General features: G+C 45.2%; 1 protein-coding gene across 2 annotated transcripts in view; it reads left to right on the top strand.

Annotated features, from left to right (window-relative positions):
* The window catches only part of LOC311117750 (FMR1-interacting protein NUFIP1-like), a 43,019-nt gene that overhangs the window by 10,460 nt on the left and 7,031 nt on the right, over positions 1–25,528 (top strand). For both annotated transcript variants that reach the window (XM_084192672.1, XM_084192671.1), the window contains exons 4-7: positions 9,820–9,882; positions 10,878–10,954; positions 20,453–20,545; positions 21,525–21,682. In XM_084192672.1, coding sequence (XP_084048798.1) covers positions 9,820–9,882; positions 10,878–10,954; positions 20,453–20,545; positions 21,525–21,682 — 391 coding nt within the window. The remainder of the gene's footprint in view (positions 1–9,819; positions 9,883–10,877; positions 10,955–20,452; positions 20,546–21,524; positions 21,683–25,528) is intronic.

The raw sequence follows: 25,528 nt of genomic DNA on the forward strand, positions 1-25,528 counted from the left end.
AGTTAAACAGGCAAAGCCTTCTGTTAGTTAAACAGGTAAAGCCTTCTGTTAGTTAAACAGGTAAAGCCTTCTGTTAGTTAAACAGGTAAAGCCTTCTGTTAGTTAAACAGGCCTTCTGTTAGTTAAACAGGCCTTCTGTTAGTTAAACAGGCCTTCTGTTAGTTAAACAGGCCTTCTGTTAGTTAAACAGGTAAAGCCTTCTGTTAGTTAAACAGGCCTTCTGTTAGTTAAACAGGTAAAGCCTTCTGTTAGTTAAACAGGCCTTCTGTTAGTTAAACAGGCCTTCTGTTAGTTAAACAGGCCTTCTGTTAGTTAAACAGGTAAAGCCTTCTGTTAGTTAAACAGGCCTTCTGTTAGTTAAACAGGTAAAGCCTTCTGTTAGTTAAACAGGCCTTCTGTTAGTTAAACAGGCCTTCTGTTAGTTAAACAGGCCTTCTGTTAGTTAAACAGGTAAAGCCTTCTGTTAGTTAAACAGGCCTTCTGTTAGTTAAACAGGCAAAGCCTTCTGTTAGTTAAACAGGCCTTCTGTTAGTTAAACAGGTAAAGCCTTCTGTTAGTTAAACAGGTAAAGCCTTCTGTTAGTTAAACAGGCCTTCTGTTAGTTAAACAGGCCAAGCCTTCTGTTAGTTAAACAGGCCAAGCCTTCTGTTAGTTAAACAGGCCAAGCCTTCTGTTAGTTAAACAGGTAAAGCCTTCTGTTAGTTAAACAGGTAAAGCCTTCTGTTAGTTAAACAGGCAAAGCCTTCTGTTAGTTAAACAGGCAAAGCCTTCTGTTAGTTAAACAGGCAAAGCCTTCTGTTAGTTAAACAGGCAAAGCCTTCTGTTAGTTAAACAGGCCTTCTGTTAGTTAAACAGGCCTTCTGTTAGTTAAACAGGCCTTCTGTTAGTTAAACAGGCAAAGCCTTCTGTTAGTTAAACAGGCCTTCTGTTAGTTAAACAGGAAAAGCATTGTGTTAGTTAAACAGGCAAAGCCTTCTGTTAGTTAAACAGGCAAAGCCTTCTGTTAGTTAAACAGGCCTTCTGTTAGTTAAACAGGCAAAGCCTTCTGTTAGTTAAACAGGCCTTCTGTTAGTTAAACAGGCCTTCTGTTAGTTAAACAGGCAAAGCCTTCTGTTAGTTAAACAGGCAAAGCCTTCTGTTAGTTAAACAGGCCTTCTGTTAGTTAAACAGGTAAAGCCTTCTGTTAGTTAAACAGGTAAAGCCTTCTGTTAGTTAAACAGGTAAAGCCTTCTGTTAGTTAAACAGGTAAAGCCTTCTGTTAGTTAAACAGGCCTTCTGTTAGTTAAACAGGCCTTCTGTTAGTTAAACAGGCCAAGCCTTCTGTTAGTTAAACAGGCCTTCTGTTAGTTAAACAGGCAAAGCCTTCTGTTAGTTAAACAGGCCTTCTGTTAGTTAAACAGGTAAAGCCTTCTGTTAGTTAAACAGGCCTTCTGTTAGTTAAACAGGCAAAGCCTTCTGTTAGTTAAACAGGCCTTCTGTTAGTTAAACAGGTAAAGCCTTCTGTTAGTTAAACAGGCCTTCTGTTAGTTAAACAGGTAAAGCCTTCTGTTAGTTAAACAGGCCTTCTGTTAGTTAAACAGGTAAAGCCTTCTGTTAGTTAAACAGGCCTTCTGTTAGTTAAACAGGCAAAGCCTTCTGTTAGTTAAACAGGCCTTCTGTTAGTTAAACAGGTAAAGCCTTCTGTTAGTTAAACAGGCCTTCTGTTAGTTAAACAGGCAAAGCCTTCTGTTAGTTAAACAGGCCTTCTGTTAGTTAAACAGGTAAAGCCTTCTGTTAGTTAAACAGGCCTTCTGTTAGTTAAACAGGTAAAGCCTTCTGTTAGTTAAACAGGCCTTCTGTTAGTTAAACAGGCCAAGCCTTCTGTTAGTTAAACAGGCCAAGCCTTCTGTTAGTTAAACAGGCCTTCTGTTAGTTAAACAGGCAAAGCCTTCTGTTAGTTAAACAGGTAAAGCCTTCTGTTAGTTAAACAGGCAAAGCCTTCTGTTAGTTAAACAGGCAAAGCCTTCTGTTAGTTAAACAGGCAAAGCCTTCTGTTAGTTAAACAGGCAAAGCCTTCTGTTAGTTAAACAGGCAAAGCCTTCTGTTAGTTAAACAGGCCTTCTGTTAGTTAAACAGGCCTTCTGTTAGTTAAACAGGCCTTCTGTTAGTTAAACAGGCCTTCTGTTAGTTAAACAGGCAAAGCCTTCTGTTAGTTAAACAGGCAAAGCCTTCTGTTAGTTAAACAGGCAAAGCCTTCTGTTAGTTAAACAGGCAAAGCCTTCTGTTAGTTAAACAGGCAAAGCCTTCTGTTAGTTAAACAGGCAAAGCATTGTGTTAGTTAAACAGGCCTTCTGTTAGTTAAACAGGCCTTCTGTTAGTTAAACAGGCCTTCTGTTAGTTAAACAGGCAAAGCCTTCTGTTAGTTAAACAGGTAAAGCCTTCTGTTAGTTAAACAGGCCTTCTGTTAGTTAAACAGGCAAAGCCTTCTGTTAGTTAAACAGGCCTTCTGTTAGTTAAACAGGCAAAGCCTTCTGTTAGTTAAACAGGAAAAGCATTGTGTTAGTTAAACAGGTAAAGCCTTCTGTTAGTTAAACAGGCCTTCTGTTAGTTAAACAGGCCTTCTGTTAGTTAAACAGGTAAAGCCTTCTGTTAGTTAAACAGGCCTTCTGTTAGTTAAACAGGCCTTCTGTTAGTTAAACAGGTAAAGCCTTCTGTTAGTTAAACAGGCAAAGCCTTCTGTTAGTTAAACAGGTAAAGCCTTCTGTTAGTTAAACAGGCCTTCTGTTAGTTAAACAGGCAAAGCCTTCTGTTAGTTAAACAGGTAAAGCCTTCTGTTAGTTAAACAGGCCTTCTGTTAGTTAAACAGGTAAAGCCTTCTGTTAGTTAAACAGGCCTTCTGTTAGTTAAACAGGCAAAGCCTTCTGTTAGTTAAACAGGTAAAGCCTTCTGTTAGTTAAACAGGCCTTCTGTTAGTTAAACAGGCAAAGCCTTCTGTTAGTTAAACAGGCCTTCTGTTAGTTAAACAGGCAAAGCCTTCTGTTAGTTAAACAGGAAAAGCATTGTGTTAGTTAAACAGGTAAAGCCTTCTGTTAGTTAAACAGGCCTTCTGTTAGTTAAACAGGCCTTCTGTTAGTTAAACAGGTAAAGCCTTCTGTTAGTTAAACAGGTAAAGCCTTCTGTTAGTTAAACAGGTAAAGCCTTCTGTTAGTTAAACAGGCAAAGCCTTCTGTTAGTTAAACAGGCAAAGCCTTCTGTTAGTTAAACAGGCAAAGCCTTCTGTTAGTTAAACAGGCAAAGCCTTCTGTTAGTTAAACAGGCCTTCTGTTAGTTAAACAGGCAAAGCCTTCTGTTAGTTAAACAGGTAAAGCCTTCTGTTAGTTAAACAGGCAAAGCCTTCTGTTAGTTAAACAGGTAAAGCCTTCTGTTAGTTAAACAGGCCAAGCCTTCTGTTAGTTAAACAGGCAGAGAATTGTTAGTCTTCCTTTAGTAAAACAGGAAAAGCATTGTGTTAGTCTACCTTTAGTAAAACAGGAAAAGCATTGTGTTAGTCTACCTTTAGTAAAACAGGCAAAGCATTGTGTTAGTCTACCTTTAGTAAAACAGGAAAAGCATTGTGTTAGTCTACCTTACCTTTAGTAAAACAGGAAAAGCATTGTGTTAGTCTACCTTTAGTAAAACAGGAAAAGCATTGTGTTAGTCTACCTTACCTTTAGTAAAACAGGAAAAGCATTGTGTTAGTTAAACAGGCAAAGCCTTCTGTTAGTTAAACAGGCAAAGCCTTCTGTTAGTTAAACAGGTAAAGCCTTCTGTTAGTTAAACAGGCAAAGCCTTCTGTTAGTTAAACAGGCCTTCTGTTAGTTAAACAGGCAAAGCCTTCTGTTAGTTAAACAGGCCTTCTGTTAGTTAAACAGGCCTTCTGTTAGTTAAACAGGCAAAGCCTTCTGTTAGTTAAACAGGCAAAGCCTTCTGTTAGTTAAACAGGCAAAGCCTTCTGTTAGTTAAACAGGCAAAGCCTTCTGTTAGTTAAACAGGCCTTCTGTTAGTTAAACAGGTAAAGCCTTCTGTTAGTTAAACAGGCCAAGCCTTCTGTTAGTTAAACAGGCCTTCTGTTAGTTAAACAGGCCTTCTGTTAGTTAAACAGGCAAAGCCTTCTGTTAGTTAAACAGGTAAAGCCTTCTGTTAGTTAAACAGGCAAAGCCTTCTGTTAGTTAAACAGGCAAAGCCTTCTGTTAGTTAAACAGGCAAAGCCTTCTGTTAGTTAAACAGGTAAAGCCTTCTGTTAGTTAAACAGGCAAAGCCTTCTGTTAGTTAAACAGGCAAAGCCTTCTGTTAGTTAAACAGGCCTTCTGTTAGTTAAACAGGTAAAGCCTTCTGTTAGTTAAACAGGTAAAGCCTTCTGTTAGTTAAACAGGCAAAGCCTTCTGTTAGTTAAACAGGTAAAGCCTTCTGTTAGTTAAACAGGCCTTCTGTTAGTTAAACAGGCAAAGCCTTCTGTTAGTTAAACAGGCAAAGCCTTCTGTTAGTTAAACAGGCCTTCTGTTAGTTAAACAGGCAAAGCCTTCTGTTAGTTAAACAGGTAAAGCCTTCTGTTAGTTAAACAGGCCTTCTGTTAGTTAAACAGGTAAAGCCTTCTGTTAGTTAAACAGGCCTTCTGTTAGTTAAACAGGCAAAGCCTTCTGTTAGTTAAACAGGCCTTCTGTTAGTTAAACAGGCAAAGCCTTCTGTTAGTTAAACAGGCCTTCTGTTAGTTAAACAGGCAAAGCCTTCTGTTAGTTAAACAGGCCTTCTGTTAGTTAAACAGGTAAAGCCTTCTGTTAGTTAAACAGGCCTTCTGTTAGTTAAACAGGTAAAGCCTTCTGTTAGTTAAACAGGTAAAGCCTTCTGTTAGTTAAACAGGCAAAGCCTTCTGTTAGTTAAACAGGTAAAGCCTTCTGTTAGTTAAACAGGCAAAGCCTTCTGTTAGTTAAACAGGCCAAGCCTTCTGTTAGTTAAACAGGCAAAGCCTTCTGTTAGTTAAACAGGTAAAGCCTTCTGTTAGTTAAACAGGTAAAGCCTTCTGTTAGTTAAACAGGCAAAGCCTTCTGTTAGTTAAACAGGCCTTCTGTTAGTTAAACAGGTAAAGCCTTCTGTTAGTTAAACAGGTAAAGCCTTCTGTTAGTTAAACAGGCAAAGCCTTCTGTTAGTTAAACAGGTAAAGCCTTCTGTTAGTTAAACAGGCCTTCTGTTAGTTAAACAGGCAAAGCCTTCTGTTAGTTAAACAGGCCTTCTGTTAGTTAAACAGGCAAAGCCTTCTGTTAGTTAAACAGGCCTTCTGTTAGTTAAACAGGTAAAGCCTTCTGTTAGTTAAACAGGTAAAGCCTTCTGTTAGTTAAACAGGTAAAGCCTTCTGTTAGTTAAACAGGCAAAGCCTTCTGTTAGTTAAACAGGTAAAGCCTTCTGTTAGTTAAACAGGCAAAGCCTTCTGTTAGTTAAACAGGCCTTCTGTTAGTTAAACAGGCCTTCTGTTAGTTAAACAGGCAAAGCCTTCTGTTAGTTAAACAGGTAAAGCCTTCTGTTAGTTAAACAGGCAAAGCCTTCTGTTAGTTAAACAGGTAAAGCCTTCTGTTAGTTAAACAGGCCTTCTGTTAGTTAAACAGGCAAAGCCTTCTGTTAGTTAAACAGGTAAAGCCTTCTGTTAGTTAAACAGGCCTTCTGTTAGTTAAACAGGCCTTCTGTTAGTTAAACAGGCAAAGCCTTCTGTTAGTTAAACAGGCAAAGCCTTCTGTTAGTTAAACAGGTAAAGCCTTCTGTTAGTTAAACAGGCCTTCTGTTAGTTAAACAGGCAAAGCCTTCTGTTAGTTAAACAGGCCTTCTGTTAGTTAAACAGGTAAAGCCTTCTGTTAGTTAAACAGGCCTTCTGTTAGTTAAACAGGCCTTCTGTTAGTTAAACAGGCAAAGCCTTCTGTTAGTTAAACAGGCAAAGCCTTCTGTTAGTTAAACAGGCCTTCTGTTAGTTAAACAGGCCTTCTGTTAGTTAAACAGGCCTTCTGTTAGTTAAACAGGTAAAGCCTTCTGTTAGTTAAACAGGCCTTCTGTTAGTTAAACAGGTAAAGCCTTCTGTTAGTTAAACAGGCCTTCTGTTAGTTAAACAGGCAAAGCCTTCTGTTAGTTAAACAGGCCTTCTGTTAGTTAAACAGGCCTTCTGTTAGTTAAACAGGCCTTCTGTTAGTTAAACAGGCCTTCTGTTAGTTAAACAGGTAAAGCCTTCTGTTAGTTAAACAGGTAAAGCCTTCTGTTAGTTAAACAGGCAAAGCCTTCTGTTAGTTAAACAGGCAAAGCCTTCTGTTAGTTAAACAGGCAAGGCCTTCTGTTAGTTAAACAGGCAAAGCCTTCTGTTAGTTAAACAGGTAAAGCCTTCTGTTAGTTAAACAGGTAAAGCCTTCTGTTAGTTAAACAGGTAAAGCCTTCTGTTAGTTAAACAGGCCTTCTGTTAGTTAAACAGGCAAAGCCTTCTGTTAGTTAAACAGGTAAAGCCTTCTGTTAGTTAAACAGGCAAAGCCTTCTGTTAGTTAAACAGGTAAAGCCTTCTGTTAGTTAAACAGGCCTTCTGTTAGTTAAACAGGCAAAGCCTTCTGTTAGTTAAACAGGCCAAGCCTTCTGTTAGTTAAACAGGCCTTCTGTTAGTTAAACAGGCAAAGCCTTCTGTTAGTTAAACAGGCAAAGCATTGTGTTAGTTAAACAGGCAAAGCCTTCTGTTAGTTAAACAGGCCTTCTGTTAGTTAAACAGGTAAAGCCTTCTGTTAGTTAAACAGGTAAAGCCTTCTGTTAGTTAAACAGGCCTTCTGTTAGTTAAACAGGCAAAGCCTTCTGTTAGTTAAACAGGCCTTCTGTTAGTTAAACAGGCAAAGCCTTCTGTTAGTTAAACAGGCCTTCTGTTAGTTAAACAGGCAAAGCCTTCTGTTAGTTAAACAGGCCTTCTGTTAGTTAAACAGGCAAAGCCTTCTGTTAGTTAAACAGGCCTTCTGTTAGTTAAACAGGTAAAGCCTTCTGTTAGTTAAACAGGTAAAGCCTTCTGTTAGTTAAACAGGCAAAGCCTTCTGTTAGTTAAACAGGTAAAGCCTTCTGTTAGTTAAACAGGCCTTCTGTTAGTTAAACAGGCCTTCTGTTAGTTAAACAGGTAAAGCCTTCTGTTAGTTAAACAGGCAAAGCCTTCTGTTAGTTAAACAGGTAAAGCCTTCTGTTAGTTAAACAGGCCAAGCCTTCTGTTAGTTAAACAGGCCTTCTGTTAGTTAAACAGGCAAAGCCTTCTGTTAGTTAAACAGGCAAAGCCTTCTGTTAGTTAAACAGGCAAAGCCTTCTGTTAGTTAAACAGGTAAAGCCTTCTGTTAGTTAAACAGGTAAAGCCTTCTGTTAGTTAAACAGGCAAAGCCTTCTGTTAGTTAAACAGGCCTTCTGTTAGTTAAACAGGCCAAGCCTTCTGTTAGTTAAACAGGTAAAGCCTTCTGTTAGTTAAACAGGCCTTCTGTTAGTTAAACAGGCCAAGCCTTCTGTTAGTTAAACAGGCCTTCTGTTAGTTAAACAGGCCTTCTGTTAGTTAAACAGGCAAAGCCTTCTGTTAGTAAAACAGGAAAAGCATTGTGTTAGTTAAACAGGTAAAGCCTTCTGTTAGTTAAACAGGCCTTCTGTTAGTTAAACAGGCAAAGCCTTCTGTTAGTTAAACAGGCCTTCTGTTAGTTAAACAGGTAAAGCCTTCTGTTAGTTAAACAGGCAAAGCCTTCTGTTAGTAAAACAGGAAAAGCATTGTGTTAGTTAAACAGGTAAAGCCTTCTGTTAGTTAAACAGGCCTTCTGTTAGTTAAACAGGCAAAGCCTTCTGTTAGTTAAACAGGTAAAGCCTTCTGTTAGTTAAACAGGCAAAGCCTTCTGTTAGTTAAACAGGCAAAGCCTTCTGTTAGTTAAACAGGTAAAGCCTTCTGTTAGTTAAACAGGCAAAGCCTTCTGTTAGTTAAACAGGCAAAGCCTTCTGTTAGTTAAACAGGCCTTCTGTTAGTTAAACAGGTAAAGCCTTCTGTTAGTTAAACAGGTAAAGCCTTCTGTTAGTTAAACAGGCCAAGCCTTCTGTTAGTTAAACAGGCCAAGCCTTCTGTTAGTTAAACAGGCAAAGCCTTCTGTTAGTTAAACAGGCCAAGCCTTCTGTTAGTTAAACAGGCCTTCTGTTAGTTAAACAGGCAAAGCCTTCTGTTAGTTAAACAGGTAAAGCCTTCTGTTAGTTAAACAGGCCTTCTGTTAGTTAAACAGGCAAAGCCTTCTGTTAGTTAAACAGGCAAAGCCTTCTGTTAGTTAAACAGGCCTTCTGTTAGTTAAACAGGTAAAGCCTTCTGTTAGTTAAACAGGCCTTCTGTTAGTTAAACAGGCAAAGCCTTCTGTTAGTTAAACAGGCAAAGCCTTCTGTTAGTTAAACAGGCAAAGCCTTCTGTTAGTTAAACAGGCCTTCTGTTAGTTAAACAGGCCTTCTGTTAGTTAAACAGGCCTTCTGTTAGTTAAACAGGCAAAGCCTTCTGTTAGTTAAACAGGCCTTCTGTTAGTTAAACAGGCAAAGCCTTCTGTTAGTTAAACAGGCAAAGCCTTCTGTTAGTTAAACAGGCCTTCTGTTAGTTAAACAGGTAAAGCCTTCTGTTAGTTAAACAGGCCTTCTGTTAGTTAAACAGGTAAAGCCTTCTGTTAGTTAAACAGGCCTTCTGTTAGTTAAACAGGCAAAGCCTTCTGTTAGTTAAACAGGCCTTCTGTTAGTTAAACAGGTAAAGCCTTCTGTTAGTTAAACAGGTAAAGCCTTCTGTTAGTTAAACAGGCAAAGCCTTCTGTTAGTTAAACAGGCAAAGCCTTCTGTTAGTTAAACAGGTAAAGCCTTCTGTTAGTTAAACAGGCAAAGCCTTCTGTTAGTTAAACAGGCAAAGCCTTCTGTTAGTTAAACAGGCAAAGCCTTCTGTTAGTTAAACAGGCCTTCTGTTAGTTAAACAGGCAAAGCCTTCTGTTAGTTAAACAGGCAAAGCCTTCTGTTAGTTAAACAGGTAAAGCCTTCTGTTAGTTAAACAGGCCTTCTGTTAGTTAAACAGGCAAAGCCTTCTGTTAGTTAAACAGGCCTTCTGTTAGTTAAACAGGCAAAGCCTTCTGTTAGTTAAACAGGTAAAGCCTTCTGTTAGTTAAACAGGCCTTCTGTTAGTTAAACAGGCAAAGCCTTCTGTTAGTTAAACAGGCCTTCTGTTAGTTAAACAGGTAAAGCCTTCTGTTAGTTAAACAGGTAAAGCCTTCTGTTAGTTAAACAGGCAAAGCCTTCTGTTAGTTAAACAGGCCTTCTGTTAGTTAAACAGGCCTTCTGTTAGTTAAACAGGCAAAGCCTTCTGTTAGTTAAACAGGCCTTCTGTTAGTTAAACAGGCAAAGCCTTCTGTTAGTTAAACAGGTAAAGCCTTCTGTTAGTTAAACAGGCAAAGCCTTCTGTTAGTTAAACAGGCAAAGCCTTCTGTTAGTTAAACAGGCCTTCTGTTAGTTAAACAGGTAAAGCCTTCTGTTAGTTAAACAGGTAAAGCCTTCTGTTAGTTAAACAGGCAAAGCCTTCTGTTAGTTAAACAGGTAAAGCCTTCTGTTAGTTAAACAGGCCTTCTGTTAGTTAAACAGGCAAAGCCTTCTGTTAGTTAAACAGGTAAAGCCTTCTGTTAAACAGGTAAAGCCTTCTGTTAGTTAAACAGGTAAAGCCTTCTGTTAAACAGGTAAAGCCTTCTGTTAGTTAAACAGGCCAAGCCTTCTGTTAGTTAAACAGGCAGAATTGTTAGTCTTCCTTTAGTAAAAGAGACTTCTGTTTTCTAGTGCTCGGTTGAAGACTGCAGCTTCACTGCTCATGAGAAGCTGGTCAACATTCACTGGAAGAATGTAAGTAGTAACCCCCATTAACCCTAACCCCCATTAACCCTAACCTGACCCCCATTAACCCTAACCTGACCCCCATTAACCCTAACCTGACCCCCTCTTCATCTGTATAGAGTCATAATGAACCTAGACCATAGACCCCCTCTTCATCTGTATAGAGTCATAATGAACCTAGACCATAGACCCCCTCTTCATCTGTATAGAGTCATAATGAACCTAGACCATAGACCCCCTCTTCATCTGTATAGAGTCATAATGAACCCTAACCTGACCCCCTCTTCATCTGTATAGAGTCATAATGAACCTAGACCATAGACCCCCTCTTCATCTGGATAGAGTCATAATGAACCTAGACCATAGACCCCCTCTTCATCTGGATAGAGTCATAATGAACCTAGACCATAGACCCCCTCTTCATCTGGATAGAGTCATAATGAACCTAGACCATAGACCCCCTCTTCATCTGGATAGAGTCATAATGAACCTAGACCATAGACCCCCTCTTCATCTGTATAGAGTCATAATGAACCTAGACCATAGACCCCCTCTTCATCTGTATAGAGTCATAATGAACCCTAACCTGACCCCCTCTTCATCTGGATAGAGTCATAATGAACCCTAACCTGACCCCCTCTTCATCTGGATAGAGTCATAATGAACCTAGACCATAGACCCCCTCTTCATCTGTATAGAGTCATAATGAACCTAGACCATAGACCCCCTCTTCATCTGTATAGAGTCATACATTAACCTGACTCCTCCTGTATAAAACATACATTAACCTGACTCCTCCTGTATAGAACAGACATTACCCTAACTCCTCCTGTATAGAACATACATTACCCTAACTCCTCCTGTATAGAACCATACATTAACCTGACTCCTCCTGTATAGAACATACATTACCCTGACTCCTCCTGTATAGAACATACATTAACCTAACTCCTCCTGTATAGAACCATACATTACCCTAACTCCTCCTGTACCATCTCCTATAGAACCATGCCCCAGGAGCAAAGAGAATCAAGCTGGACACTGAAGAGGAGATCTCTAAATGGAGAGAGGAGCGGCGCAGGTCAGTACTGTAGTTGATGTTTTTAAACATGGTGAAGCTTCGCTGTAAGATCCAGTCACTCATCTGGCAATGCTTTGGTTTCCTACACTTCTCTTGAAATGACTCCTTTTGGATTAGATCTGATTCTGTCCATATGAACCAGGTTCTGTTACCACCAGGATCAGGGCCTAAAATTAACACCTGCCAAATGTGGGTAGATTTAGGCAATACTAAGTTGTCTGTTTTACCAGCCATGTTGGCGGGTGCTCGGGGCTCCACAGTATGGGGCTGGGCGGTGTACCGTATTTTACCATATACCGGTATTGATGCACGGACCAGTTTGGGTTTTTACTTTACCTTCTAGAACGGTATTTGAATGTTTGGTTTGTTAAATGTGATACGCTGTGGGTAACATCCATTTTTATAGTTTACTTAGCTACCTGAGTCATCTCTCTCCATGCAGCTTCCACACAGACCTCGCCCCGCCCCCTGTCACTCAAGGTGCACATTTTGTTGTTCAAATCAAATTTTATTGGCCACATGCGCCGAAAACAACAGGTGCAGACATTACAGTGAAATGCTTCCTTACAGCCCTTAACCAACAGTGCATTTATTTTGAATAAAAAAGTAGAATAAAACAACAAGAAAAGTGTTGAGAAAAAAAGAGCAGAAGTAAAATAAAGTGACAGTAGGGAGGCTATATATACAGGGGGGTACCGGTGCAGAGTCAATGTGCGGAGGCACCGGCTAGTTGAGGTAGTTGAAGTAATATGTACATGTGGGTAGAGTTAAAGTGACTATGCATAAATAATTAACAGAGTAGCAGCAGCGTAAAAAGATGGGGTGGGGGGGCAGTGCAAATAGTCCGGGTAGCCATGATTAGCTGTTCAGGAGTCTTATGGCTTGGGGGTAGAAGCTGTTGAGAAGTCTTTTGGACCTAGACTTGGCTCTCCGGTACCGCTTGCCGTGCGGTAGCAGAGAGAACAGTCTATGACTAGGGTGGCGGGAGTCTTTGACAATTTTGAGGTCCTTCCTCTGACACCACCTGGTCTAGAGGTCCTGGATGGCAGGGAGCTTTGCCCCAGTGATGTACTGGGCCGTACGCACTACCCTCTGTAGTGCCTTGCGGTCAGAGGCCGAGCTGTTGCCATACCAGGCGGTGATGCAACCAGTCAGGATGCTCTCGATGGTGCAGCTGTATAATTTTTTGAGGATCTGAGGACCCATGCCAAATCTTTTCAGTCTCCTGAGGGGGAATAGGCTTTGTCGTGCCCTCTTCACGACTGTCTTGGTGTGTTTGGACCATGATAGTTCGTTGGTGATGTGGACACCAAGGAACTTGAAGCTCTCAACCTGTTCCACTATAGCCCCGTCGATGAGAATGGGGGCGTGCTCAGTCCTCTTTTTTTTTCCTGTAGTCCACAATCATCTCCTTTGTCTTGATCACGTTGAGGGAGAGGTTGTTGTCCTGGCACCACACGGCCAGGTCTCTGACCTCCTCCCTATAGGCTGTCTCATCATTGTCGGTGATCAGGCCTACCACTGTTGTGTCGTCGGCAAACTTAATGATGGTGTTGGAGTCGTGCCTGGCCATGCAGTCATGGGTGAACAGGGAGTACAGGAGGGGACTGAGCACGCACCCCTGAGGGGCCCCCGTGTTGAGGATCAGTGTGGCAGATGTGTTGTTACCTACCCTTACCACCTGGGGGCGGCCCGTCAGGAAGTCCAGGATCCAGTTGCAGAGGAAGGTGTTTAGTCCCAGGATCCTTAGCTTAGTGATGAGATTTGAGGGCACTATGTTGTTGAACGCTGAGCTGTATTCAATGAATAGCATTCTCACGTAGGTGTTCCTCTTGTCCAGGTGGGAAAGGGCAGTATGGAGTGCAATAGAGATTGCATCATCTGTGGATCTGTTGGGGCGGGATGCAAATTGGAGTGGGTCTAGGGTTTCTGGGATAATGGTGTTGATGTGAGCCATGACCAGCCTTTCAAAGCACTTCATGGCTACAGACGTCGGTGCTACGGGTCGGTAGTCATTTAGGCAGGTTATCTTAGAGTCCTTGGGCACAGGGACTATGGTGGTCTGCTTGAAACTCTCTAGCATGAGACTAGCGTTCTATAATTTGACTTTTTGTTTGTGGTTCTTACATCTGTAAACAGCTAGTTTGTCTTTTCTTAGTAAGTTGTGCCTAAATCTTGTTAGCCGCTAATGCTAATCGCTAACTAGCCAATAAATATACTGAGTCAGAGCAAATGTAACCAGCTATACAGGCTGATAATACCAGGGATGGTGTAGAACTACATCTGCACACTATCTTCTAAATCAAAGAGGAAAACACAAAGCAACAATATGTTGGCTACATGAAGTAGCTAAGAGAGAACATTCAATGTAGCCAAAGATTATAGAGTCCCCTAGGAAACACTTGTCAACACTTTGGTTCCTACCCTGGCACAATAACTCCTCCCTGGCATTTTCATTGGTTGTCATGTCAACGCTGTATTCAAAGTGCCCACTATTATATTCTAACTATAGAATTTGAATAATCATTATATTTCCGTGATTCCAACAGTTCACCAAGTGTTTTGCTCTAAATCACAAGTCAAATCGCAATTTCAACATTTGGTTAAAAATAAGGCCTAGATTGTTTGGCCATATCGTGCAGCCCTACGTGGCAGTGTTGTTTGGCCATATCGTGCAGCCCTACGTGGCAGTGTTGTTTGGCCATATCGTGCAGCCTTACGTGGCAGTGTTGTTTGGCCATATCGTGCAGCCCTACGTGGCAGTGTGGAAATGATCTCAAATGAGTGCAGGAAATGCAGACATTGATGAAAAATGATTTTGGTTTGAATTGAACAGTATAAAACATTCAGAATAGAGAAAGACCCATTTGAAATCACTTAGAATGTACAGTATGTGTTGCCACGCTAGGGTCACGCACTACTCATAAAGCAAATGTTGAACTATTATTATTAAAAAATGTCAAATTCCGTCTAATTTACAGTGATACACTTACATTTTACATTTTAGTCATTTAGCAGATGCTCTTATCCAGAGCGACTTACAGGAGCAATTAGGGTTAAGTGCCTTGCTCAAGGGCACATCGACAGATTTTTCACCTAGTCGACTTGGGGATTAGAACCAGCGACCTTTCGGTTACTGGCACAACGCTCTTAACCACTAAGCTACCTGCCGCCCACTTCACCCAACACGCAACACTGCCTGACTGGGGAGCTGTGAGACAGACAGACAGACAGCAACACTGCCTGACTGGGGAGCTGTGAGACAGACAGACAGCAACACTGCCTGACTGGGGAGCTGTGAGACAGACAGACAGACAGCAACACTGCCTGACTGGGGAGCTGTGAGACAGACAGACAGCAACACTGCCTGACTGGGGAGCTGTGAGACAGACAGACAGCAACACTGCCTGACTGGGGAGCTGTGAGACAGACAGACAGACAGCAACACTGCCTGACTGGGGAGCTGTGAGACAGACAGACAGACAGCAACACTGCCTGACTGGGGAGCTGTGAGACAGACAGACAGACAGCAACACTGCCTGACTGGGGAGCTGTGAGACAGACAGACAGACAGCAACACTGCCTGACTGGGGAGCTGTGAGACAGGCAGACAGCAACACTACCTGACTGGGGAGCTGTGAGACAGACAGACAGACAGCAACACTGCCTGACTGGGGAGCTGTGAGACAGACAGACAGCAACACTGCCTGACTGGGGAGCTGTGAGACAGGCAGACAGCAACACTGGGGAGCTGTGAGACAGACAGACAGCAACACTGCCTGACTGGGGAGCTGTGAGACAGACAGACAGACAGCAACACTGCCTGACTGGGGAGCTGTCAGACAGACAGACAGCAACACTGCCTGACTGGGGAGCTGTGAGACAGACAGACAGCAACACTGCCTGACTGGGGAGCTGTGAGACAGACAGACAGCAACACTGCCTGACTGGGGAGCTGTGAGACAGGCAGACAGCAACACTGCCTGACTGGGGAGCTGTGAGACAGACAGACAGCAACACTGCCTGACTGGGGAGCTGTGAGACAGACAGACAGCAACACTGCCTGACTGGGGAGCTGTGAGACAGACAGACAGCAACACTGCCTGACTGGGGAGCTGTGAGACAGACAGACAGCAACACTGCCTGACTGGGGAGCTGTGAGACAGACAGACAGACAGCAACACTGCCTGACTGGGGAGCTGTGAGACAGACAGACAGACAGCAACACTGCCTGACTGGGGAGCTGTGAGACAGACAGACAGACAGCAACACTGGGGAGCTGTGAGACAGACAGACAGCAACACTGCCTGACTGGGGAGCTGTGAGACAGACAGACAGCAACACTGCCTGACTGGGGAGCTGTGAGACAGACAGACAGCAACACTGCCTGACTGGGGAGCTGTGAGACAGACAGACAGACAGCAACACTGCCTGACTGGGGAGCTGTGAGACAGACAGACAGCAACACTGCCTGACTGGGGAGCTGTGAGACAGACAGACAGACAGCAACACTGCCTGACTGGGGAGCTGTGAGACAGACAGACAGCAACACTGCCTGACTGGGGAGCTGTGAGACAGACAGACAGACAGCAACACTGCCTGACTGGGGAGCTGTGAGACAGACAGACAGACAGCAACACTGCCTGACTGGGGAGCTGTGAGACAGACAGACAGCAACACTGCCTGACTGGGGAGCTGTGAGACAGACAGACAGACAGCAACACTGCCTGACTGGGGAGCTGTGAGACAGACAGACAGCAACACTGCCTGACTGGGGAGCTGTGAGACAGACAGACAGCAACACTGCCTGACTGGGGAGCTGTGAGACAGACAGACAGACAGCAACACTGCCTGACTGGGGAGCTGTGAGACAGACAGGCAGACAGCAACACTGCCTGACTGGGGAGCTGTGAGACAGACAGGCAGACAGCAACACTGCCTGACTGGGGAGCTGTGAGACAGACAGACAGCAACACTGCCTGACTGGGGAGCTGTGAGACAGACAGACAGCAACACTGCCTGACTGGGGAGCTGTGAGACAGACAGACAGACAGCAACACTGCCTGACTGGGGAGCTGTGAGACAGACAGACAGCAACACTGCCTGACTGGGGAGCTGTGAGACAGACAGACAGACAGACAGCAACACTGCCTGACTGGGGAGCTGTGAGACAGACAGACAGACAGCAACACTGCCTGACTGGGGAGCTGTGAGACAGACAGACAGACAGCAACACTGCCTGACTGGGGAGCTGTGAGACAGACAGACAGCAACACTGCCTGACTGGGGAGCTGTGAGACAGACAGACAGCAACACTGCCTGACTGGGGAGCTGTGAGACAGACAGACAGACAGCAACACTGCCTGACTGGGGAGCTGTGAGACAGACAGACAGCAACACTGGGGAGCTGTGAGACAGACAGACAGCAACACTGCCTGACTGGGGAGCTGTGAGACAGACAGACAGACAGCAACACTGCCTGACTGGGGAGCTGTGAGACAGACAGACAGCAACACTGCCTGACTGGGGAGCTGTGAGACAGACAGACAGACAGCAACACTGCCTGACTGGGGAGCTGTGAGACAGGCAGACAGACAGACAGCAACACTGCCTGACTGGGGAGCTGTGAGACAGACAGACAGCAACACTGCCTGACTGGGGAGCTGTGAGACAGACAGACAGCAACACTGCCTGACTGGGGAGCTGTGAGACAGACAGACAGACAGCAACACTGCCTGACTGGGGAGCTGTGAGACAGACAGACAGACAGGCAACAACACTGCCTGACTGGGGAGCTGTGAGACAGACAGACAGCAACACTGCCTGACTGGGGAGCTGTGAGACAGACAGACAGACAGCAACACTGCCTGACTGGGGAGCTGTGAGACAGACAGACAGCAACACTGCCTGACTGGGGAGCTGTGAGACAGACAGACAGACAGCAACACTGCCTGACTGGGGAGCTGTGAGACAGACAGACAGACAGCAACACTGCCTGACTGGGGAGCTGTGCGCACAGTGATTGAGGTGCTGAAGATTAATTTTTAGAAGCGCTGCGCACAGGCATAAACGTTGGTCTAATTTAATGAAGTCTACTAAAGTGTGACTTTGTTGAAGCGCCCAGGCTTCTACTACTAAAGTGAGAATCTGTTGAAGCGCCCAGGCTTCTACTACTAAAGTGAGAATCTGTTGAAGCGCCCAGGCTTCTACTACTAAAGTGAGAATCTGAAGCGCCCAGGCTTCTACTACTAAAGGGAGAATCTGTTGAAGCGCCCAGGCTTCTACTACTAAAGTGAGAATCTGTTGAAGCGCCCAGGCTTCTACTACTAAAGTGAGAATCTGAAGCGCCCAGGCTTCTACTACTAAAGTGAGAATCTGTTGAAGCGCCCAGGCTTCTACTACTAAAGTGAGAATCTGTTGAAGCGCCCAGGCTTCTACTACTAAAGTGAGAATCTGTTGAAGCGCCCAGGCTTCTACTACTAAAGTGAGAATCTGTTGAAGCGCCCAGGCCTCTACTACTAAAGTGTGACTTTGTTGAAGCGCCCAGGCTTCTACTACTAAAGTGAGAATCTGTTGAAGCGCCCAGGCTTCTACTACTAAAGTGAGAATCTGTTGAAGCGCCCAGGCTTCTACTACTAAAGTGTGACTTTGTTGAAGCGCCCAGGCTTCTACTACTAAAGTGTGACTTTGTTGAAGCGCCCAGGCTTCTACTACTAAAGTGTGACTTTGTTGAAGCGCCCAGGCTTCTACTACTAAAGTGAGAATCTGTTGAAGCGCCCAGGCTTCTACTACTAAAGTGAGAATCTGTTGAAGCGCCCAGGCTTCTACTACTAAAGTGAGAATCTGTTGAAGCGCCCAGGCTTCTACTACTAAAGTGAGAATCTGTTGAAGCGCCCAGGCTTCTACTACTAAAGTGAGAATCTGTTGAAGCGCCCAGGCCTCTACTACTAAAGTGTGACTTTGTTGAAGCGCCCAGGCTTCTACTACTAAAGTGAGAATCTGTTGAAGCGCCCAGGCTTCTACTACTAAAGTGAGAATCTGTTGAAGCGCCCAGGCTTCTACTACTAAAGTGAGAATCTGTTGAAGCGCCCAGGCTTCTACTACTAAAGTGAGAATCTGTTGAAGCGCCCAGGCTTCTACTACTAAAGTGAGAATCTGTTGAAGCGCCCAGGCTTCTACTACTAAAGTGAGAATCTGTTGAAGCGCCCAGGCTTCTACTACTAAAGTGAGAATCTGTTGAAGCGCCCAGGCTTCTACTACTAAAGTGTGACTTTGTTGAAGCGCCCAGGCTTCTACTACTAAAGTGTGACTTTGTTGAAGCGCCCAGGCTTCTACTACTAAAGTGAGAATCTGTTGAAGCGCCCAGGCTTCTACTACTAAAGTGTGACTTTGTTGAAGCGCCCAGGCTTCTACTACTAAAGTGTGACTTTGTTGAAGCGCCCAGGCTTCTACTACTAAAGTGTGACTTTGTTGAAGCGCCCAGGCTTCTACTACTAAAGTGTGACTTTGTTGAAGCGCCCAGGCTTCTACTACTAAAGTGTGACTTTGTTGAAGCGCCCAGGCTTCTATTACTAAAGTGTGACTGTTGAAGCGCCCAGGCTTCTACTACTAAAGTGTGACTTTGTTGAAGCGCCCAGGCTTCTACTACTAAAGTGTGACTTTGTTGAAGCGCCCAGGCTTCTACTACTAAAGTGAGAATCTGAAGCGCCCAGGCTTCTACTACTAAAGTGTGACTTTGTTGAAGCGCCCAGGCTTCTACTACTAAAGTGTGACTTTGTTGAAGCGCCCAGGCTTCTACTACTAAAGTGTGACTTTGTTGAAGCGCCCAGGCTTCTACTACTAAAGTGTGACTTTGTTGAAGCGCCCAGGCTTCTACTACTAAAGTGTGACTTTGTTGAAGCGCCCAGGCTTCTACTACTAAAGTGTGACTTTGTTGAAGCGCCCAGGCTTCTACTACTAAAGTGAGAATCTGTTGAAGCGCCCAGGCTTCTACTACTAAAGTGAGAATCTGTTGAAGCGCCCAGGCCTCTACTACTAAAGTGTGACTTTGTTGAAGCGCCCAGGCTTCTACTACTAAAGTGTGACTTTGTTGAAGCGCCCAGGCTTCTACTACTAAAGTGTGACTTTGTTGAAGCGCCCAGGCTTCTACTACTAAAGTGAGAATCTTTTGAAGCGCCCAGGCTTCTACTACTAAAGTGTGACTTTGTTGAAGCGCCCAGGCTTCTACTACTAAAGTGAGAATCTGTTGAAGCGCCCAGGCTTCTACTACTAAAGTGTGACTTTGTTGAAGCGCCCAGGCTTCTACTACTAAAGTGAGAATCTGTTGAAGCGCCCAGGCTTCTACTACTAAAGTGTGACTTTGTTGAAGCGCCCAGGCTTCTACTACTAAAGTGAGAATCTGTTGAAGCGCCCAGGCTTCTACTACTAAAGTGAGAATCTGTTGAAGCGCCCAGGCCTCTACTACTAAAGTGTGACTTTGTTGAAGCGCCCAGGCTTCTACTACTAAAGTGTGACTTTGTTGAAGCGCCCAGGCTTCTACTACTAAAGTGTGACTTTGTTGAAGCGCCCAGGCTTCTACTACTAAAGTGAGAATCTTTTGAAGCGCCCAGGCTTCTACTACTAAAGTGTGACTTTGTTGAAGCGCCCAGGCTTCTACTACTAAAGTGAGAATCTTTTGAAGCGCCCAGGCTTCTACTACTAAAGTGAGAATCTGTTGAAGCGCCCAGGCTTCTACTACTAAAGTGTGACTTTGTTGAAGCGCCCAGGCTTCTACTACTAAAGTGTGAATCTGTTGAAGCGCCCAGGCTTCTACTACTAAAGTGTGACTTTGTTGATGCGCCCAGGCTTCTACTACTAAAGTGAGAATCTTTTGAAGCGCCCAGGCCTCTACTACTAAAGTGTGACTTTGTTGATGCGCCCAGGCTTCTACTACTAAAGTGAGAATCTTTTGAAGCGCCCAGGCTTCTACTACTAAAGTGTGACTTTGTCCTCGTGTTTCTTGGCTAATTACATGGTTTTGTTCACACTAGGTTGTTCAATGTTAGTTTGCGTTTGCTCAACTGCTACTAGCAAAGGAATGTTGGAGATTCATTTCTGACACAGACAAGCGAATCCTACGGTTACCACGGTAAAGGCCCACCCCTTAAAGGGGCAGTGTAAATGTTTTGTCTCAACCAAGTGACTCATTTACACTTTTTTTTGGTTACTACATGATTCCATATGTGTTATTTCATAGTTTTTATGTCTTCACTATTATTCTACAATGTAGAAAATAGTAAAATTAAAGAAAAACCATTGAATGAGTAGGTGTGTCCAAACTTTTGACTGGTCCTGTAAGTGTCATCTGCATACAGATGAATGTGACCGGTTTTTGCAGATAGACCAATATTATTAATATAAATGGTAAAGAGGACGGGTCCCTAAATCAACCCTTGCAGGACACCTTTTAGTTATTTCAAGGTGACTTGACACTTTGGAGCTTTGGTTCTGTCTGTACAGGAACTACCCAACCCTGGTGAATGTGGAGAAGAAGAGGAAGGTGATGGATGCCAGGGAGGAGAGGGGAGCGGTGCTGGAGACGGCTCAGTTTGGGTATGTGCCATTTCTTCTTCCTACATAGTTAGGTTACATATACAACAGGATGATATTGTAGTGATTCACAAGTTTCCTCCACACTGAATAGTTCAGACCAATATGAGCTCAACTATTAAGACCATGATAGAACATGTTGGAAGTTCTGTTACCATAAGACATGTTGTGTTGCCATGACAATACATGGAAGTTCTGTTGCCATGCTAGAACATGCTGTGTGTTCTGTTGCCATGCTAGAACATGCTGTGTGTTCTGTTGCCATGCTAGAACACGCTGTGTGTTCTGTTGCCATGCTAGAACATGCGGTGTGTTCTGTTGCCATGCTAGAACATGCGGTGTGTTCTGTTGCCATGCTAGAACATGCGGTGTGTTCTGTTGCCATGCTAGAACATGCGGTGTGTTCTATTGCCATGCTAGAACATGCTGTGTGTTCTGTTGCCATGACAATACATGGAAGTTCTGTTGCCATGCTAGAACATGCTGTGTGTTCTGTTGCCATGCTAGAACATGCTGTGTGTTCTGTTGCCATGCTAGAACATGCTGTGTGTTCTGTTGCCATGCTAGAACATGCTGTGTGTTCTGTTGCCATGCTAGAACATGCGGTGTGTTCTGTTGCCATGCTAGAACATGCTGTGTGTTCTGTTGCCATGCTAGAACATGCTGTGTGTTCTGTTGCCATGCTAGAACATGCTGTGTGTTCTGTTGCCATGCTAGAACATGCGGTGTGTTCTGTTGCCATGCTAGAACATGCTGTGTGTTCTGTTGCCATGCTAGAACATGCTGTGTGTTCTGTTGCCACGCTAGAACATGCTGTGTGTTCTGTTGCCACGCTAGAACATGCTGTGTGTTCTGTTGCCACGCTAGAACATGCTGTGTGTTCTGTTGCCACGCTAGAACATGCTGTGGGCTCTGTTGCCATGCTAGAACATGCTGTGTGTTCTGTTGCCATGCTAGAACATGCTGTGGGTTCTGTTGTCAGGAGGATGAGGGGTAGAGGTCGCGGACAGCGTGGTGGAAGGTTCCGGAGGGGAAGAGGGTCCAGACCAGGTCCTCCTCATCAGTCAGAGAGACCACCACCCCTCACTCAGTCCCCCAGGGAGGGAGACCCCCTGGGGGCTCTTGCCAACAGCGACCCAGGTCAGTGATCCAGGAACCTGCCAGAGACTACCTTTTTGAAGGTCCTAATGTCTGTTCCTGTATAAACAAATCCTGTCGACGCTGACACTTACTCTAACCTCTGACCTCTGTACTCTGATAGAGAGGAGGTCCTAACTCTGACCTCTAACCCCCCTGTAGACTCTGATAGAGAGGAGGTCCTAACTCTGACCTCTGACCTCTAACCCCCCTGTAGACTCTGATAGAGAGGAGGTCCTAACTCTGACCTCTAACCCCCCTGTAGACTCTGATAGAGAGGAGCTCCTAACTCTGACCTCTGACCCCTAACCCCCCTGTAGACTCTGATAGAGAGGAGGTCCTAACTCTGACCTCTAACCTCTAACCCCCCTGTAGACTCTGATAGAGAGGAGGTCCTAACTCTGACCTCTGACCTCTAACCCCCCTGTAGACTCTGATAGAGAGGAGGTCCTAACTCTGACCTCTGACCTCTAACCCCCCTGTAGACTCTGATAGAGAGGAGCTCCTAACTCTGACCCCTAACCCCCCTGTAGACTCTGATAGAGAGGAGGTCCTAACTCTGACCTCTGACCTCTAACCCCCCTGTAGACTCTGATAGAGAGGAGGTCCTAACTCTGACCTCTAACCCCCCTGTAGACTCTGATAGAGAGGAGGTCCTAACTCTGACCTCTGACCCCTAACCCCCCTGTAGACTCTGATAGAGAGGAGGTCCTAACTCTGACCTCTAACCCCCCTGTAGACTCTGATAGAGAGGAGGTCCTAACTCTGACCTCTAACCCCCCTGTAGACTCTGATAGAGAGGAGGTCCTAACTCTGACCTCTGACCTCTAACCCCCCTGTAGACTCTGATAGAGAGGAGGTCCTAACTCTGACCTCTGACCTCTAACCCCCCCTGTAGACTCTGATAGAGAGGAGGTCCTAACTCTGACCTCTGACCTCTAACCCCCCTGTAGACTCTGATAGAGAGGAGGTCCTAACTCTGACCTCTAACCCCCCTGTAGACTCTGATAGAGAGGAGGTCCTAACTCTGACCTCTAACCCCCCTGTAGACTCTGATAGAGAGGAGGTCCTAACTCTGACCTCTGACCCCCCTGTAGACTCTGATAGAGAGGAGGTCCTAACTCTGACCTCTAACCCCCCTGTAGACTCTGATAGAGAGGAGCTCCTAACTCTGACCTCTAACCCCCCTGTAGACTCTGATAGAGAGGAGGTCCTAACTCTGACCCCTAACCCCCCTGTAGACTCTGATAGAGAGGAGGTCCTAACTCTGACCCCTAACCCCCCTGTAGACTCTGATAGAGAGGAGGTCCTAACTCTGACCTCTAACCCCCCTGTAGACTCTGATAGAGAGGAGGTCCTAACTCTGACCTCTAACCCCCCTGTAGACTCTGATAGAGAGGAGGTCCTAACTCTGACCTCTGACCTCTAACCCCCCTGTAGACTCTGATAGAGAGGAGGTCCTAACTCTGACCTCTAACCCCCCTGTAGACTCTGATAGAGAGGAGGTCCTAACTCTGACCTCTAACCCCCCTGTAGACTCTGATAGAGAGGAGGTCCTAACTCTGACCTCTGACCCCTAACCCCCCTGTAGACTCTGATAGAGAGGAGGTCCTAACTCTGACCTCTAACCCCCCTATAGACTCTGATAGAGAGGAGGTCCTAACTCTGACATCTAACCCCGCTGTAGACTCTGATAGAGAGGAGGTCCTAACTCTGACCTCTAACCCCCCTGTAGACTCTGATAGAGAGGAGGTCCTAACTCTGACCTCTAACCCCCCTGTAGACTCTGATAGAGAGGAGGTCCTAACTCTGACCTCTGACCTCTAACCCCCCTGTAGACTCTGATAGAGAGGAGGTCCTAACTCTGACCTCTGACCTCTAACCCCCCTGTAGACTCTGATAGAGAGGAGGTCCTAACTCTGACCTCTGACCTCTAACCCCCCTGTAGACTCTGATAGAGAGGAGGTCCTAACTCTGACCTCTAACCCCCCTGTAGACTCTGATAGAGAGGAGCTCCTAACTCTGACCTCTAACCCCCCTATAGACTCTGATAGAGAGGAGGTCCTAACTCTGACCTCTAACCCCCCTGTAGACTCTGATAGAGAGGAGGTCCTAACTCTGACCTCTAATCCCCCTGTAGACTCTGATAGAGAGGAGGTCCTAACTCTGACCTCTGACCTCTAACCCCCCTATAGACTCTGATAGAGAGGAGGTCCTAACTCTGACCTCTGACCCCCCTGTAGACTCTGATATTTTTTATTATTTATTTTTATTTATAGAGAGGAGGTCCTAACTCTGACCTCTAACCCCCCTGTAGACTCTGATAGAGAGGAGGTCCTAACTCTGACCTCTAACCCCCCTGTAGACTCTGATAGAGAGGAGGTCCTAACTCTGACCTCTGACCTCTAACCCCCCTATAGACTCTGATAGAGAGGAGGTCCTAACTCTGACCTCTAACCCCCCTGTAGACTCTGATAGAGAGGAGGTCCTAACTCTGACCTCTGACCTCTAACCCCCCTGTAGACTCTGATAGAGAGGAGGTCCTAACTCTGACCTCTAACCCCCCTGTAGACTCTGATAGAGAGGAGGTCCTAACTCTGACCTCTGACCTCTAACCCCCCTGTAGACTCTGATAGAGAGGAGGTCCTAACTCTGACCTCTAACCCCCCTGTAGACTCTGATAGAGAGGAGGTCCTAACTCTGACCTCTGACCTCTAACCCCCCTGTAGACTCTGATAGAGAGGAGGTCCTAACTCTGACCTCTAACCCCCCTGTAGACTCTGATAGAGAGGAGGTCCTAACTCTGACCTCTAACCCCCCTGTAGACTCTGATAGAGAGGAGGTCCTAACTCTGACCTCTGACCCCCCTGTAGACTCTGATAGAGAGGAGGTCCTAACTCTGACCTCTAACCCCCCTGTAGACTCTGATAGAGAGGAGGTCCTAACTCTGACCTCTGACCTCTAACCCCCCTGTAGACTCTGATAGAGAGGAGGTCCTAACTCTGACCTCTGACCTCTAACCCCCCTGTAGACTCTGATAGAGAGGAGGTCCTAACTCTGACCTCTGACCTCTAACCCCCCTGTAGACTCTGATAGAGAGGAGGTCCTAACTCTGACCTCTGACCCCCCTGTAGACTCTGATAGAGAGGAGGTCCTAACTCTGACCTCTAACCCCCCTGTAGACTCTGATAGAGAGGAGGTCCTAACTCTGACCTCTAACCCCCCTGTAGACTCTGATAGAGAGGAGGTCCTAACTCTGACCTCTGACCTCTAACCCCCCTGTAGACTCTGATAGAGAGGAGGTCCTAACTCTGACCTCTGACCTCTAACCCCCCTGTAGACTCTGATAGAGAGGAGGTCCTAACTCTGACCTCTAACCCCCCTGTAGACTCTGATAGAGAGGAGGTCCTAACTCTGACCTCTAACCCCCCTGTAGACTCTGATAGAGAGGAGGTCCTAACTCTGACCTCTAACCCCCCTGTAGACTCTGATAGAGAGGAGGTCCTAACTCTGACCTCTGACCTCTAACCCCCCTGTAGACTCTGATAGAGAGGAGGTCCTAACTCTGACCTCTAACCCCCCTGTAGACTCTGATAGAGAGGAGGTCCTAACTCTGACCTCTGACCTCTAACCCCCCTGTAGACTCTGATAGAGAGGAGGTCCTAACTCTGACCTCTAACCCCCCTGTAGACTCTGATAGAGAGGAGGTCCTAACTCTGACCTCTGACCTCTAACCCCCCTGTAGACTCTGATAGAGAGGAGGTCCTAACTCTGACCTCTAACCCCCCTGTAGACTCTGATAGAGAGGAGGTCCTAACTCTGACCTCTGACCTCTAACCCCCCTGTAGA

Source organism: Coregonus lavaretus, assembly GCF_964263955.1.
Source record: "Coregonus lavaretus genome assembly, contig: HAP1_SCAFFOLD_765, whole genome shotgun sequence".
Classification (NCBI taxonomy): domain Eukaryota; kingdom Metazoa; phylum Chordata; class Actinopteri; order Salmoniformes; family Salmonidae; genus Coregonus; species Coregonus lavaretus.